General features: G+C 38.0%; 1 protein-coding gene across 2 annotated transcripts in view; it reads left to right on the top strand.

Moving 5' to 3' along the window:
- The first annotated feature begins 4,895 nt into the window (after nt 1–4,895).
- The window catches only part of RHAG (Rh-associated glycoprotein), a 30,272-nt gene continuing 18,683 nt past the window's right edge, over nt 4,896–16,484 (top strand). For both annotated transcript variants that reach the window (XM_008071052.1, XM_008071053.1), the window contains exon 1: nt 4,896–5,127. In XM_008071052.1, the coding sequence (XP_008069243.1) occupies nt 4,971–5,127 (157 nt within the window). In that variant the 5' untranslated portion in view covers nt 4,896–4,970. The remainder of the gene's footprint in view (nt 5,128–16,484) is intronic.

The raw sequence follows: 16,484 nt of genomic DNA, 5'->3' as shown, positions 1-16,484 counted from the left end.
GCCAAGGCTGTTCTCGAACTCCTGGGCTTAAGTGATCCTCCTGCTTCAGTCTCCCAAAGTACTGGGATTGCAGGTGCGAGCCCCTAAATCTGGCCTGAAATAGGCATTTCTAACCTGGGATTCTATGAATAGAATTCAAGTGGTCCATATATTTGAATAGGGGAAAAAGTGCATTACTGGTTTAGTGTTTTTTTCTATTGTGATTGTAGCAAATAAACAACAATATCATTAATAATGTTTATAACTTTGTCACTGATAGAAATCACAAATAATTATCTCTCCTATTTTACTTGTTTCAGATATCTCAAAATATTGTTTACACTCATTACGCCTACTTTGAAATTGTACTAGCTATTAGACATGTCACTAGATCTTGTTATTTTATGCATTAGACAGAGGTGCCAATATCAACCATCTGGGTTTTATAATAGTATTTTGATCGGTATATTTCAATATAACTGGTTTTCTTAGTAATCTTATGTATTTTATTTTCTGCACTTAAAATATATTTTGATATGGAATTCAGAGGCTCCAACAAACTGCCAAAAGTGTCCGTAACACAAAAATATATATAAGAAGCCTTTGCTTAAGACAAGTTCCTAAGCCCCAGACAACTGTTTCGGAAATGCTGGTGCTGCTCTCTCTGATCCTGTAGCCTTGCTCTGTGCCACTGTTCCGTGGAACAATGCTGAGTGCAACCAGGGATGCTGGAGAGGAAGCCCTAAGGGAGAGCACAGGGCTTCAGAGCAGCCTGAAAAGACACTCACAGTGTTTGGGGGAAGGAGGAGGACCTTTTCTGTGTCACCAGATATCATCCAACAGCAATAAATGTTTTTGTCTGTTCCCACTTGGGAAGATTGGACTGATCATCCTATTAGACTAAATGAGGCCCAGAGCTTCTGATTGGAAGTAAAACAATAAAGCAACATCAAAAAGGAGTCACTAGAGCTGCTACCCATATGGCAGTTGGGTGCTTGAGTAACTACATATTTAAACCAGTGGAGCAAGTCATGTTTGCAAAATATCAAAATATGTCAAGTTTCTGTGGGACTAAGCAAGGTAGGTATGTAGACACCTAACACAGTGTCCAGAACATAGAAAATGCTGAAAATCAAAATATTGTAGTACTCTCGTTTTCCTAAATACCTCCTGCCACACCCTTCCCAGCCATTGCAAATACACAAAGGTGAAGAGAGAGATAATTTAAAAGCAGCAGTAATTCTATTTCAATCACTCTTTGCTAATAAAAAGAAACAAACTCAAAGTTCCTAATTTTAACTGTAGCCACATTTCATATATATTCAGAAATTAAGATAAAGAAATTCTGTCACTTTCCTAAAGTCACACAGCAAGTTAAGACTCAATCTAAGATCCCATGTAACCCACTGGCTCCTGCATTTACCCAGAAATACCTCACTTGTATCTATGCCTCTAGCTGGGTACTTGGAGGTTAATTTTAAATAATAATATTTTTTTTTTTTTTTTTTTTTTTTTTGCTGAGAACATGGCTTCCCCATTCATGATTCTTTCTGATTTTACCTCACTTATTGATGGCACTAGAAGACAGCTGGTCTTGTGGTTTCAGAGCAGACAACAAAACAGGTAACTCATTTCCACTTTAGAACACCTACACCTTCCAGTCTGCTGTCTTTGTGATTAAGAACTATCAGGAGAGAAATTTCTGAAAGGCTATTGGACTCTCTAGGTTCGCACTACCATGTGTCTATCTGCCAGATATTTGGTCTTCCCAAGCTTCAAGGTTTGAGCTTGATCCTTACTTTTGCTCCAGGCACAGAGATTCTGGTGATAAGCCCTCACTGATTGAAATAACGAGACTGCAATATGAAAGTTACTGTCAGAATTCTGCATATCTGTAATTTAAAATGCAACTTGTTAAGATAAGGCTGTTCCTCTCTCCCTCCCTCATACCACTGAACTGCCTTCTGAGTTTTTCCCCCCTTCAAGTCTGCCCTTAATTCAACTCACTCAAATGATATTTATCAATTATATACTGTTCTAGACATAGTATTGACTCTAGATAACAAATGTGCGAAAGAGACACCAATCTTCTGCTTGTGAAGCTAACGGCAGTAAGGGAAACAGCCATTTTTAGAAACCAAACATAAAAAAAAAACCAGCACATAAATAGAGCACACATAGTCAACTATGCTAAGTGAAAAGAGAAGACCACAATTCAATGAGAGAGAATAGTGAAACTTGTTTAAAATAGGGGGTTTAGACCCCAGTAAGAATGACCATCATTAATAAAACAAACAACGACGGATGTTGGCGAAGAAGCAGAGAAAAAGGAATGCTTCTACACTGCTGGTAGAAATGCAAACTAGTGCAACCTCTTTAGAAAACAGTGTAGCGATTTCTAAAAGAACTAAACATTGATCTACCATATGACCCAGCAATCCCCCTATTGGGAATATACCCAGAGGAACTCAAATCATTCTACAAAAAAAGATACCTGCATACGCATGTTTATTACAGCACTATTCATAATAGCAAAAGCATGGAACCAAACGTGGTGCCCATCGAAACTGAACTGGATAAAAAAAATGTGGTACATATACACAATAGAATATTATGCAGCTGTAAAGAAGGACAAACGTATGGACATCGCAGCAACTTGGATGGATTAAGAGTCTATTTTCTCAGTGACATATCACAGAAACAAAGAATGTAGTGCCACATGTTCTCACTCATAAACAGACCCTGAATATTTACCATAATACTATAAGAAAAGGACTGGCTGTAGCGGGACACCGCTGGGGTGGTGGTGGGGGCATGGGGAGACAAACATCAATAAGGGTACCTGATCTCAAACCAGGCAAAGTGGGGACCAAAGGAAGGTTCAAACTTTACCTGTACCTGTGCAATGACCACTTGTATACCTAATCTTGAATTGAACCCCACATCTTTAAAATACATTTTTTTTAAAAAAGATAAAGCAAACAAACAAAAAATGGGGGTTAAGGAAGGCTTTTCTGAGGGAGTGACAGTTTTACCTGAAAATGAAAGGATGATATGTGCAGAAGGTTGGGAGAAACCTGTAGGAAGAGTGCTCCAATTAGAGTGAACGCTTGTGCAAAGAGCTAAACAAGAGAAATAATAATTTTCCCAAATGATGCATGAGCCCACTTATTTCAATACAAAGGTCTACATTCATAAGAAGGGCAACCAATCTATACCCCTCAAAGTGAACTGAAGTCAAGACCTACAGCAGTCTCATCACCTGTATGGAGAAAATCTTCTACTCTCCATGTGTTAAGTAATTGCTGAGCCTCTGGAAATGGCACAGAGCAGAGAGATGCCATGGGTCTTATGTTATTTAATATATCACTTTATTAAATAGTTTAAAACCTTCGTTGATTTATGATATTGTTTAGATGTTCTTACAATGTATAATTTATTGTGTGTTCTTCACAAGCTTATGTATAGTTTATTAATGTAAATACTTTTCATTTGGGGTGTCGTTGGAGTTCTTATAAACATTTTTAGACCATTGGAAAACCAAAAACTAGAGCTGTACATGTATGTTCCCGTGGCTAAGCATGTGAACCCACTCCTGTTGGGTCATGTTGTAAAAGCACAATGGCCACTTTCAAAGTCTTTGAGTTGTATACTTAAAACATTTCAGAGATCATTTAGTCCTAAGATATCCTGTTCTATCGTTTAAAAGCATAACAGGAAGACAAAAAAAGGCTTGCTGCTTTGTTTTATAAACATTTGTTATGATGTGGACTTTGGCCTAGCAATCAATCATTTGTGTTCTCTCTCCTCCATATTCTTAATCTTTTGGAAATGGGGCTTTGTGAGAGGAATTTTATTAAACTGCTAGCTCTTAAGTTCTTAAAAACAGGTCTACTCTGCTGTGAGAACAATTCCAGAATGGAGGCAAAAACTCCTCCTCCCATTTGGTAGCTTTGAATTGCTTAACATCTTTTCTACATCTGTCTGTCAAGAGAGTGGATTAGCTACGTCCTTGTTTAAATTCACTCTCTCTTGTTTTCAGACTAAAACATATATACCAAAGTAATTGTATACTTGTATATTTACATTTGTGTACATCAGAATAAGGAATCAAGAAAAACATCCTAAGTCCACAAAATTTCTTCTTACAGTGCTGTATATTCCCCGTTGCCCATGCGATAATGTTCAACATCTAAAATCTTTATAATACTGAACGTGAGGGTCCTTACAACCCAGCCCAGCTACCATAATGGCATCATCTCTACCACTCCCTCTTTTTCTCCCTATCTTTTTTGTATTCCTCCTTTATTTAACTAATTGTTATTTCCCAAACATGCAATGTTATTCCAAGCCTTATGCTGGTTCCTCTATCTGTTTTACTATTAAGGTCTATTGGTTTTTTTTAGTCCCCAAGTCCATATCATTTCACAGGCTAGTGTTCTTGGTCTAAGGTAAAATATATTGCTGCCTTATGTTCTCTAATACTTTTATAGCCACTATTATATTGCCTGTTTGTTTTTATACAATTATTTGCTTACATTTATGTTTTCCAGCTGGATTCTTAATTTCCTCAAGGAAATTAATAGACCCATTTTATATTTTGTTTGGATTCATGTCTCCTATAAAACTGAGCACAATATCTGCCATACAATAAGTACTCAAGAAGTATCTGCTGAATTAGATTAAATAGGATTATCTGCTGAATTAGATTAAATAGGATTCTAGGCACTTATGCAATAGATCATCTCCATCATCTGGCTTCTACCAACTTCATTGTATATTATTCAAATCAACATTTTCAAAAATAGATTACAGAGCATAATTTTCCCCAATGGGTGGAGCATTAAACAGTCTTGCCCATTTTTTTCTTGTGATGTCATTGGAGTGCCTCGAACATGCAGCCTAAATCCACACACAGAGCAGTCCTTTGTTCTTATCAGTATCTCACAGCCTGTGAAGCCCTCAGTGTGCCTCTGTCCTTTGCCACAAACATGAGGTTCAAATTCCCTCTCATGGCCATAGGCCTGGAGTTGGCCATGATTGTTTTATTTGGACTATTTGTTCAGTATGAAACAGATCAGAATATTCTGCAGCAGCTCAACATCACCAAGCCAACAGACATGGGTGGATTCCTTGAGTTATATCCTCGTGAGTAGGCAACTTATTACTTATTATACATTCGGGGGTTCTTCAGGTTCTCAGAATGTCAAAGAGCTCCTTGTAATTATATGATAGTTACAAGTGCTAAGGGTATTATATGCTTCTGCTGTGGCAGCTGGTCTTTTTTTCTGTGAAAAGGTGTTTGGATAGAATCTGTGTCTACTAAAATATCAGAACAAGAAACTGAAAATTAAAATAATTGATCAGTTTTGCATTTTTTTAACCTACTGCTAAAGGTCCTTCTTTTTTCTTTGAATTGGTCACTAGTTCGGCAAAGACAAGTGTCACACCTCCCTCCCACCCCACTCCCACTCCCCAAAGAGCCAAAGATAACTTTGGAGGACAGAGAGCAGAAACAAAATGGAGTAATAAGAAGGGGAGCCTGGATTGCATGTTGAGTTACAAAAGGTACAAAATGGGGTATGCAAAATAATGCCTGAAGTTATTGGAGTTTTTATTAAAAAGATATACTGAAGCTTTTATAATATTCTGAAAGAAAGGCAATTTGTTCCTTTGAGGTGAAAAGAAAAGTCTGAGCACCTAACATATTTTAAAAGCAGAATCCATCCCTGGGAAGGGTGACTAGCAGAAAAAAGACATTTAGTTTCAAGTTTGGAAGGGTAGGCTATGAAATACTTATACAACAATCATAACCACCATTTACTGAGTGCTAATTATGAGTTAGACCTATCCATTAATTAAGGACAGTGATAGTAGTATATCACTATTATATAAAGTGTTTACATTCTTATATAAGGTTCAAAAAATTTTAATATTTAAAGTAGAAATACTTATAGTTCATAGCATAGGTATAAGAGTTTTTTTTTAATTTGATATTTTTTTATTTCTACATTTTTTGAAGGGTTTAATATAATGAGAGTACTCTCATGTAGAAATTATGGCTTGAAGCTGCTAAGTGACTTAGCAAAAATACAAAATTGAAAGTCAAGGGCAAAGTTGGGGTATTAAGTCATAGACTGAGACTCCAAGGCTAGTACACAACCTGCTGATGATGGTTAACAATATTTTATTGTACACTTGTAATTTGCTGAGTGGATAGACCTTCAACTAAATCTTACCACCACACACAAAATGGTATCTAAGTAGTAGTAATGATATGCTAATTAGCTTAATAGTAGTAATCATTTTACAATGTATATGTATATAAAAATGTCAAGTTGTACAACATAAATGTGTATAATTTTCATATGTCACTGATATCTCAATAAAACTGTTTTTAAAATATAGCCTAGCCGGGCTCGGTGGCTCAGCCTGTAATCCCGTGCCTTGGGAGGCTGAGGTGAGTGGATTGCCTGAGCCCGTGGGTTCGAGACCCGCCTGGGCAGCGAGACCTCATCTCTACAATAAAATCAAAAAATCAGCCGGGCGTGGTAGCGCACACCTGTAATTCCGGCTACTTGGAAGGCTGAGGCGGAAGGATCACCGGAGCCCAGCAGGTCAAGGTTGCGGTGGCCGGGAGCGGCTGCTGCACTCCAGTCTGGGCGACAGAGTGAGACTCCAACTCCAAAAAAAAAAAAAAAAAAAAAAAAAAAAAAAAAAAAAAAAATATATATAGCCTAGTGATCCCATCACTCTCATACACTACTTGGGAGGAACATGGAAAGTCATTGATTTCATGATTCATTAAGAAAACATTTATTAAGCTTCCAATTACTGTCAGGCAATCTTCAAGACTTTAGGCCCTAAACAGATAATAAAGTAGGGAAAATAATATTTCATTGTGTATGTATACCATGTTTTCTTTGTTCATTCACTGATGGATACTTAGGTTGATTCCATATCTTGATTACTGTGAATACTGCTAAAGAAAGTATGGTAGTACAAGTGTTCCTTAAATTTCTTTTATTTTGGATACTTACCCAGTGGTGAGATTGCTGAATTATAATGGTAGTGCTATATTTAGTTTTTTGAGAAATCACCATAATGTTTTCCATAATGGCTGTAATAATTTACATTCTCACCAAGAGTGTATAAGATTTCTCTTTTCTCCACATGGAGGTAGAGAGTAGAATGATGGTACCAAAAGCTGAAAAGGATTTTAAGGGGAACAGAAGGATAAAAAGAGGTTGGTTAATGGGTGCAAACATACAATTGGATAGAAAGAATAAGTTCTAGCGTTTGATAGCACAGTAGGGCAATTATAATAACAATATATTGTATATTCCAAGATAACTAGGAGAAAAGATTTGAAGTGTTCACAACACAAAGAAATGATAAATATTTAAGATAATAAATATTCTACTTGATCATTACACTTTTTTTTTATTTTTGAGTCGGAGTCTCACTCTGTCACCCAGACTGGAGTGCAGTGGCCGCTTCCGGCCACCGCAGCCACGACCTGCTGGGCTCCGGCGATCCTTCCGCCTCAGCCTTCCAGGTAGCCGGAATTACAGGCATACGCTACCACGCCCGGCTGATTTTTTGATTTATTGTAGAGATGAAATCTCACTGCCCAGGCGGGTCTCGAACCCGCGGGCTCAGGCAATCCACTCACCTCAGCCTCCCAAAGGCGCGGGATTACAGGCTGAGCCACCGAGCCCGGCGATCATTACACTTTGTAAGCACGAATCAAAATAGCAAACGTACCCTATACATATGTACAAATGTTATGTATCATTTTTTAGAAAAGAAAAACACAAAAATGGCAAAGAATATGTCTTCATGAAGTTTTCATTCCAGTGGAAGATGATAGACTATAAACAAAGAGATGTGTTACCATACAGAGCTAAATGTATACTACCTTAGATATTATAAACTAGATAGCAAAAAAAAAAAAAGTGGTGGCTATAAATGAAGCAAAATTAGCAAAATAAATGCATCTGGACAAGGGAGCTTTCTTAGCCTCCTTCAACCAGAGTTATATGAGAGAACTAAGTCCTCGTAACCCTAGGCATCCACTGCATGCAATTAATTATCTTCTTTCCTACGCATTTAGAATAAGCCACAAAGAGAAACTTTACATGGATGGTAGTCATCGTTCATTTAAAATGCTGTCCATAACTCAGTCTATGCACAATTAAAATTCTGTCTTCTGTAAGGGAGACTTTCAAGACATAAAATTCTGGCTGGTTCTCATCTTCTGGTTCAGCTATATTATTTCTGGTATAGCTGAACCAGAAAAATAGCTTGTAGAATAGCTTGAGAAGCTACATGATTGTGGTTATATTTAATTTTTTCCTACATGTTAAACAATTGACTTACACGAAGTTTATGTAATGGCATAAGTCATTGGAAGCAGATTGCTAATACTCATGAATAGGAAACAATGTTCAAGTCAAATCAACAAACGTTTTGGGTGCCTGCACTGTGCCAAGTGCAGAGATTCAAGGTTAGTTTCTTGAATCTCTTAGGGAAAGCTTAGTTTCTTCCCAAGAAGTTCAGAGTGCGTTACGATTGCTTTCAATTCCAGTGAGGTAAAATGTTTGGGTATTTCAAAAATAAGTAAAATGGAATAGTAATTTATATTTTAAACAAATTAAAGCAGATAAAAGTTTATTCTTATCATTTGTATTCTGCTATGCTTTGTTGAATAGCAGAGAAAGGAAAGATGTTACACAACCTTAGGATTTACACACACCCCTAAACACAACCATAGAAATGTGCTGCACACCTGAATATCACATCTCATGTCATGAATGACCCCTGAGATACTTCATTGAGAAACAAGCTGTACCCTAGAGGTTTTGTCTTCATGGCACCTAAAAAGTGTTTGTTACTCTGTTGAGGCAAATAATTTGACACGGACTAAAGCTTGACCAGGGATGACAGGTGTGCTCCCACACTCAGCTAATTTTTTTTTTTATTTTTGTCAGCTAACCCTTGCTAACATGTGGACAGACTAAAGGAAATTAGAGTTAAAGAGAAGGTTCTTTGAAAACTGTTTACATTTCATTAAAGATTCTACTGATGCTAGGTGTTTCACATCTAGGGACATTAAAATCATACCAGTGATGCTTTATGTTCTGTGACATTAAAATTTTTTAGTCTATCTTGCACTTTGAGTGGATCATTTACTCATGGATGATTCTGTAATATCTTACATTGTTCATTTGAAAAGTTTTGGTTCACTGAGTTATACAGATTTTCTAAATGTATATACATTTTATTATATAATAATCTTTAAAGATATTTGTTAATATTATCAAAAATTTATCCATAAAAGCCTTGAGAAGTACCAGGTCATTGATAAGTTTGTGGCGGCAGACACAAATTTTCTGAAATTCAAACAAAAAAACAACTCAGAATGTACTATGGCAACATTTTTTTTAAAGAGATAGGATCTGGTTCAGTAGCACAGGCTGGTGCAGTGGCACAATCATAACTCACTGCAGCCTCAAACCTTTGGGCTCAAGCAATCCTCTCACCTCAGCCTCAGTTGGGATGACAGGTGTGCCCCCACACTCAGCTAATTTTTTTTGATTTTTGTAGAGACAAGTTCACACTATGTTGCCCAATCTGGTCTCAAACTCCTGGGCTCAAGTAATCCTCCTGCCTTAGCACCCCAAAGATCTAGGATTACAGGCATGAGCCACCCAGCCCAGCCTGATGTATTTAAATTGAGGTGACAGTCTCACGTCATGCATTTTTTAGAAAATGTCTGCCAAGTACCCAAGTCTGAAACCCACTATCTGTAGGTCAATCTTTCTTTCAAGCAACACTGAACTTCTATTTAAAAGTTGCTGATTCAGTTTACAATCCAAACACAAAAGTGCTTTTTTTCTGAGATACCATCATGTCTCAGTAGTGCAATGTGTGAATTTGCATTTACCATGGTGATTCATTCATACATATTAAAAAGGTAAGTTTAAGAGGATCAGTATCAAATTAATTATTTTAACGACTTTGTCGAGGAATTCTAAGGTCAAACTGGATTTTTTTTTCCCCACAAGTGTGAGTTGTGAAGGACACCAGGACTGCTAGTACAGTTTAGTGCCATTTTCATTCATGCTAAACCACCAGTAGTATTGCACACCATTGTTCTTCACCATCTGTGAAAACACCAACAGTAAGAAAAGAAAAACAGCATCTTAGAATTATCACGAAAATAGTTTTAACCTCTCAGATTCTCTGAAAGTATCTGCAAGACACTCAGATATCTGTGGATCCCACTTCGAGAAACACTGAAGATGTACACAGCCCTCAAATTATTTTGTGACTTTCTATACTAGCAGTGAATTAAGTACAATAATTTAGCTTAAAAATCTACATTTAAGAATTTGCCCCTATATTTATTCAGATAGCCTTCAGTTCATTTTTCGCCAAAAGTTTCAGCTATACTACATGTAACTGACCTGTGCAGTGTGAAAAATTCCGAGGCAATTGCTTGCTGCCGTTTTGCTATCTGGAATTGTTATGATGCCCGAATGAACGTACTACTTGCAATATATGGCCTAACAGTAAGATGGCAGTCTCTAGCAGAACCCATACACTGCCTTTGAACTGAATAGTTCTGTCCATTCAAAAGGCCCAAATGGCAATGGGCTCAACTAGAATTCAAATTTTGGTTTCTAAATACTATTTCCAATTCATGCTCATTGGAGAAATTGCTGATTCCAGGTCAGAAAAAAGAAAGCACAAGATGAGGCTGAGTACAGTGGCTCACACCTATAATCCCAGCATTTTGGAAGGCCAAGGTGGGTGGATTTCTTGAACCCAGGTGTTCAAGATCAGCCTAGGCAACATAGCAAGACCCCTACCTCTATGATAAATAAATAAATAAATAAATAAATAAATAAATAAACAGACAAAGAAAACTAGCTAGGCATGGTGGCACATGCCATTTGACCCAACTACTCAGGAGGCTGAAGCAGAAGTGTCTCCTGAGCCAGAGAAGTGGACGCTGCAGTGAGCCATGAATGTGCCAGTGCACTCCAACCTGAGCAACAGAGTGAACCCCTGACTCAAAAAAGAAAGAAAGAGAGATAAGGGAGGGTGAGAGGGAGGGAGAGGGGGAAAGGAAAAAAAGAGAGAAAGAGAGAGGAAGGTAGGAAGGAAGGGAACGAGGGAGGGAGGGAGGGAGGGAGGAAGAGAATGCTTAAAGACAAATGGGGCCATGTCAAAAGACTACAAGATCCTGCTTGAAGGGGCATCAACGGGCCAAATTAGGAATAAATGGAGTGTTAAAAATAATAATGGGCCGGGCTCGGTGGCCAGCCTGTAATCCCGTACTTTGGGAGGCCGAGGTGAGTAGATTGCCTGAGCCTGCAGGTACAAGACCCGCCTGTGCAACTTGGCGAGACCTCATCTCCACAATAAATCAAAAATTAGCCGGGTGTGGTAGGGCGCGCCTGTAGTTCCAGCTACTTGGAAGGCTGAGGCAGAAGGATCGCTGGAGCCCAGCAGGTCAAGGCTGTGGTGGCCGGGAACGACTACTGCACTCCAGTCTGGGAGACAGAGTGAGACTCCAACTCAAAAAAAAAAAAAATGATAATGATATGATGGTAATAGAAATTGAACTAAAGAAAAAAAAGATTCAATGAGTCCATAGATATATTCCATAAAAGGGGAGAGGGGGAAAGTTCTTCTTTACAGAAGAATGCCAATCAATTAATCTTAAATAAGTAGAGTAATAGATATATAAAATTACAGTTTTGAAATTATCAATGCAATAATTATTTCAACAAGATTCATCAGAGAAAGCTATGCCACTTGGTGAAAAGTTATTGAAGAACATGGCAACCATACAGTCTAAAAGAATCACCCAGATATTACTTGTCACTTCCAGGTGCATTTATAATAGGGAGATCTGGCAGCACAGTCGTAACCAAGTGATCAAAATGACCATCACCAGTAATAGGAAAAACAAATTATGTGCCTATTGATGTGATCCAATGGAAAGTACACAATACCACCTGTAAATATTCTTGCTGCAAGTATTTAGTCTGATTCTAATCATGGTAAAGCAATTAAACAAATCCAAATATTAGGACATTCTACATAGAAGACAAAACACCACCATCAATAAAAAGCATGTGGGAGAACTGCTCTAAATTAAAGGAGTGTAAATACACATAACAAATAAAGAAAATGTATGAAGCTTGAAAGAATAATAAATCAAGAAATGCTATAAAAGGACAGCTTGAGGGCAATTGGAGTAATTTGAATGCAACTTTGTATCAGATAATATTATCGTATCAATGTTGCATTTCTTTATTTTTTTCTTTTCTTGGATGTGATGTTGATATTGTGGTATTTAGAATGTTCTTTTACTTAGGAGATTCATGTTAGATTGTTAGAGGGAAAATAATCACCTTGCTTTTGTGTGTGTGTGTGTGTGTGTACAGAAAGAGAGATAGAGGTAAAAAGAAGGAAAATATTAAAAATAGTAATAATTATACATCTAAGTGAATAATACACAAGTGTGCATTGCCCTATCTTTTCTGAGTACTGAAATATGTGAAAATAAGATATTTGGGGAGATAGGGAAGATCCCACCATAATTATACTATTTTTTCAGAAAAAGATGTGCTCAGAATACAGCTTCACTGATTCAAAAAACTGGAATTCAGTAAACTTACCTTGTCATCCCTGAGCCACAAAACAAAACAAAATGAACAAAAAAGCCATTTTTTGTGAAGAGAGCTCTGCAATTTTCACCACACACAATTTTTTTTAAAAAGAAGTCTTGCAGTCCTAGTTACACAAATTATCAGTGGCCCTCATCTGTGATCCATTTGTTCATGAATAACTGAGGAATTTCCTAAAAATTTCTGGTGCCAGACTTTCTGCTAGGGTTAGTCAAAGGTAAGCCACCTGATGATTTCTGCCTTCAGATTTGCATTCACTTTCTCCTGAGAGTCTAACTGGTGGTGTTTTGAATAACTGATAAGTGAGCACACGGAGCAACAAAATAGGCAGACCCATAAACAAATGAAATAAAAAAGAAATCCCCAATGGGGTAGTTGTGTTCAGTAACACAGTGCAGAGGATCTGACTCTTAAGGGGTGTCTAGGAATTTTCCAGATAAAGAAGTGTTGAGCGTGGGATGAAGAAGACACTCTAGATGGCAGACATCTATAGGAAACAGAGGGAGAGGAGAGAGCTTCATTTTGTTTCTTTGTGGTAGTGGAGGGTAAGTTAGAACAATCAATTGCATTCAAATATGTTGAGTTATCAGGGTTTATAATCCTATTCCAAGATAAATGTGTAAGTAAGATAACAAAATGGGCTGGGCGTGGTGACTCACACCTATAATCCCAGCACTTCGGAAGGCTGAGGTGAGAAGATTGCCTGAGCTCACGGGTTCGAGACCAGCCCAGGCAATTTGGCAAGACCTCATCTCTACAATAAATCAAAAAATTAGCGGGGCCTGGTGGTGCATGCCTGTAGTTCCAACTACTTGGAAGGCTGAAGCGGAAGGATCATCTGAGCCCAGCAGGTCAATGCTGGGGTGACCGTGAGCGTGTCACTGCACTCCAGCCCGAACAACAGCGTGAGACTCTAACTCAAAAAAAATAAATAAATAAAACAAAATAACAAAATAAATTAAACCTCACTATACTATTGAAAGGGATAATGATGGTGATGGTGGTCGTGATAATGGTGGTAATGATAATAATTATAAGAATGATAATTGTATCTTGGCAGGTTCTGGTTTGCAATCTCAAGTCTAAATCAGTTTTTAGAAGCAAAGTAGCACAATTTTTAAATTATAACAACACTGCTGATTATAATGATGCTTAAATTGTCTTAAGCATTTTGCTAACTTACTGTGGGCATTTACTTTCTCGTACTCAAAACAACCCTTGGCATACACATGTCAAGAAGAATCATATATGATAAAGTTAGAAGTTTAGAATGATTAAACAATTTGCTCAAGGCCAAATGTTTAGTAAATAAAGGAAGCTAGTCAGATTATAACCCTAGCTGTCTGTTGGTCTTCAAAACGTATGCTTTAACCACTACAGCATATGGGCAGGATTGTTTATCAAGTAGGAATTTAGGCTACATCCATCTACATAGATGTAACATCTCCAACAGATTTGCCAAAACATATTTTGGTCTCCACTAACATCAGTCAACTTTTCAAGGGCAATAACATATTCTTTTCAGGAAAATGAGTTTACACAGTGAAAACAACAAGGTTTTTATTTCCCTATATTCCGAACAAATTGTAGAGCTCAAAGCAACTGGCAAAGTTCCTAAGAAAAGACACCGTGGGGTTAAAGTTACCATATATAAAAACAAAATATTTTTACAACCCTAATAAAATAAGGATTTTCATGCAACCATCAACTAATAAGCAAAAGAAAAATTGGCTATTTGAAAATGGCTAAGTATGGTGGCCTCCCTTAAGATGGATCCTGAATGTGATAGTCTTCTTAATATATCAAAAATACAAATACCAAAATATAAAAGCTTACTGGGCATTAAATGCACAAGCAGAGTTTTATGTGTTTATTCTGTAAATATTTCAGGAACTCTGTCCCTGGTACTGGTGACATGAGGAGATTAATAAAACAAATTCCATGCCCTCTTTGAGGTTAGGATGATTCCCATTTTCTAGATGAGGACACTGAGGTTCAGGGAGATTCATTGGTTATCCAAGGGCACACAGCTAATAAAAAATTCAAATAGAATATGAACTACTAGCTGTCAGAGAGCGAATGCGGTGTTCTTCACCAGCATAATGTTGCCCCAAAATGTGAAGGACACAACTTACCCCAGTCAGGGAGATGGGAATTCTGAGAACACTGTAGGATTCTGATATCTTAAGAATTTTCCAGTTTTACATTTTTCGTTATACCCAATTATTTTCTGTGAGCAATTTTCAGGGACACGTTAAATAAAAATGCTGTGTTGCTGTGGTCTCAGTGGACAGCAAGGACTGGGAGAAAGAAGCAAGGAAAAGCTAGGCACCTAGTTCTCTCCCCTACTATCTTGGCCCAAAACAGAGTGCAAAATTTGCTGCGCTACTGGGTAAAAATTCTGAAATTTATCAACAGCGTTTTCTCTTTTTGACGAGAATGTTTTTTAAAAGGGAAAGTTTTATAGTACGATGAATTCTTTTTTTTTTTTTTTTTTTTGAGTAGGAGCCTCACTCTGTCACCCAGGCTGGAGTACAGTGGCACACTCATGGCCACCACAGTCTCGACCTGCTGGGCTCGGGTGATCCTTTGGCCTCAGCCTTTCAAGTAGCTGAAACCACAGGCGTGCACCACCACACCCAGCTAATTTTTTGATTTATTGTAGAGACAAAGTCTTGCCAAATTGCCCAGGTTGGTCTCAAACCCCTGGACTCAGGTAATCCTCTTGCCTCTGCTTTCCAAAGTGCTGGAATTATGCACGTGAGCCACCATGCCTGGCCAGTCCTATGAATTCTTAAAGGCATAGTTTGATTTGGATGAGGGTTTCTCAACAGCTTCTTTTCTGACATTTTGAACCGGTCATCCTGTCCATTCTAGGCTGTTCTGCAGCATCCCTAGTCTCTGCTCTCAGGACATCCACAGCACCATCCCATCCCCTCAAGTTGCAGCAACCAGAAATGTCTCCAAATATTGCCAAATACACTCTGGGGGCTAAAATTGCATCCTATTGAGAATCTCTGATTCAGACAAGTCTTGACAAACCTTAAAAGTTGTTGGAAGACTGCCTCAAAGTGCAAACCCTTGAGTAAATTTATTTTCCTCTACAAAATGAATACTTTGTCCTTTAATGGAAGAGTCTTGCACCACAAAACTAACCTTGTGGCCCTCTTCCTTAAAATAGGATGAAAGAAAATACATAATACTAGCTCTTGCTTGTTTCTTTTTGAGTAAGAGTCTCACTCTGTCGCCCAGACTGGAGTATAGTGACATTCACAACTCACCACAGCCTCAACCTCCTGGAATCAGGTGATCTTTTGGCCTCTGCTTCTCAAGTAGCTGGACCTACAGGCATACACCACAACTCCCAGATAATATTTTGACTTTTTTTTTTTGTAGAGACTAGGTCTCCTTTTTGCTCAGCTGGTCTTGAACTTTTGGGCTCAAGCAATCCTCCTGCTTTGTCTTCCTAAAATGCTGGGATTACTGGCATGAACCACCATGCCTGGCCAATCTCGGTTGTTCATAAACATTCTTTTCTTTTCTTTTTTCTTATTATAAAGATGTGGGGTACAATTCAGGGTTAGGTATACAAACTTCGATTATGCAGTTACCCTTGTTGATGAGGTATGTCCCTCCCTCCCCTAACAGTTTCCCTCAACTCCCATTCCCACCTCCCTCCCCTGACAGTTTCTCACTACTACCAATCTCTCTCTCTCTTTCTTTCTTTCTTTTTTTTTTTTTGAGTCGGAGTCTCACTCTGTCGCCCAGACTGGAGTGCAGTGGCGGCTCCCGGGCCAC

Source organism: Carlito syrichta, unplaced genomic scaffold (genome assembly GCF_000164805.1).
Source record: "Carlito syrichta isolate Samal-C Ts95f unplaced genomic scaffold, Tarsius_syrichta-2.0.1 Scaffold314106, whole genome shotgun sequence".
In the NCBI taxonomy this organism is placed as follows: Eukaryota; Metazoa; Chordata; class Mammalia; order Primates; family Tarsiidae; genus Carlito; species Carlito syrichta.
This window is presented reverse-complemented; position numbering and strand designations above follow the sequence as displayed.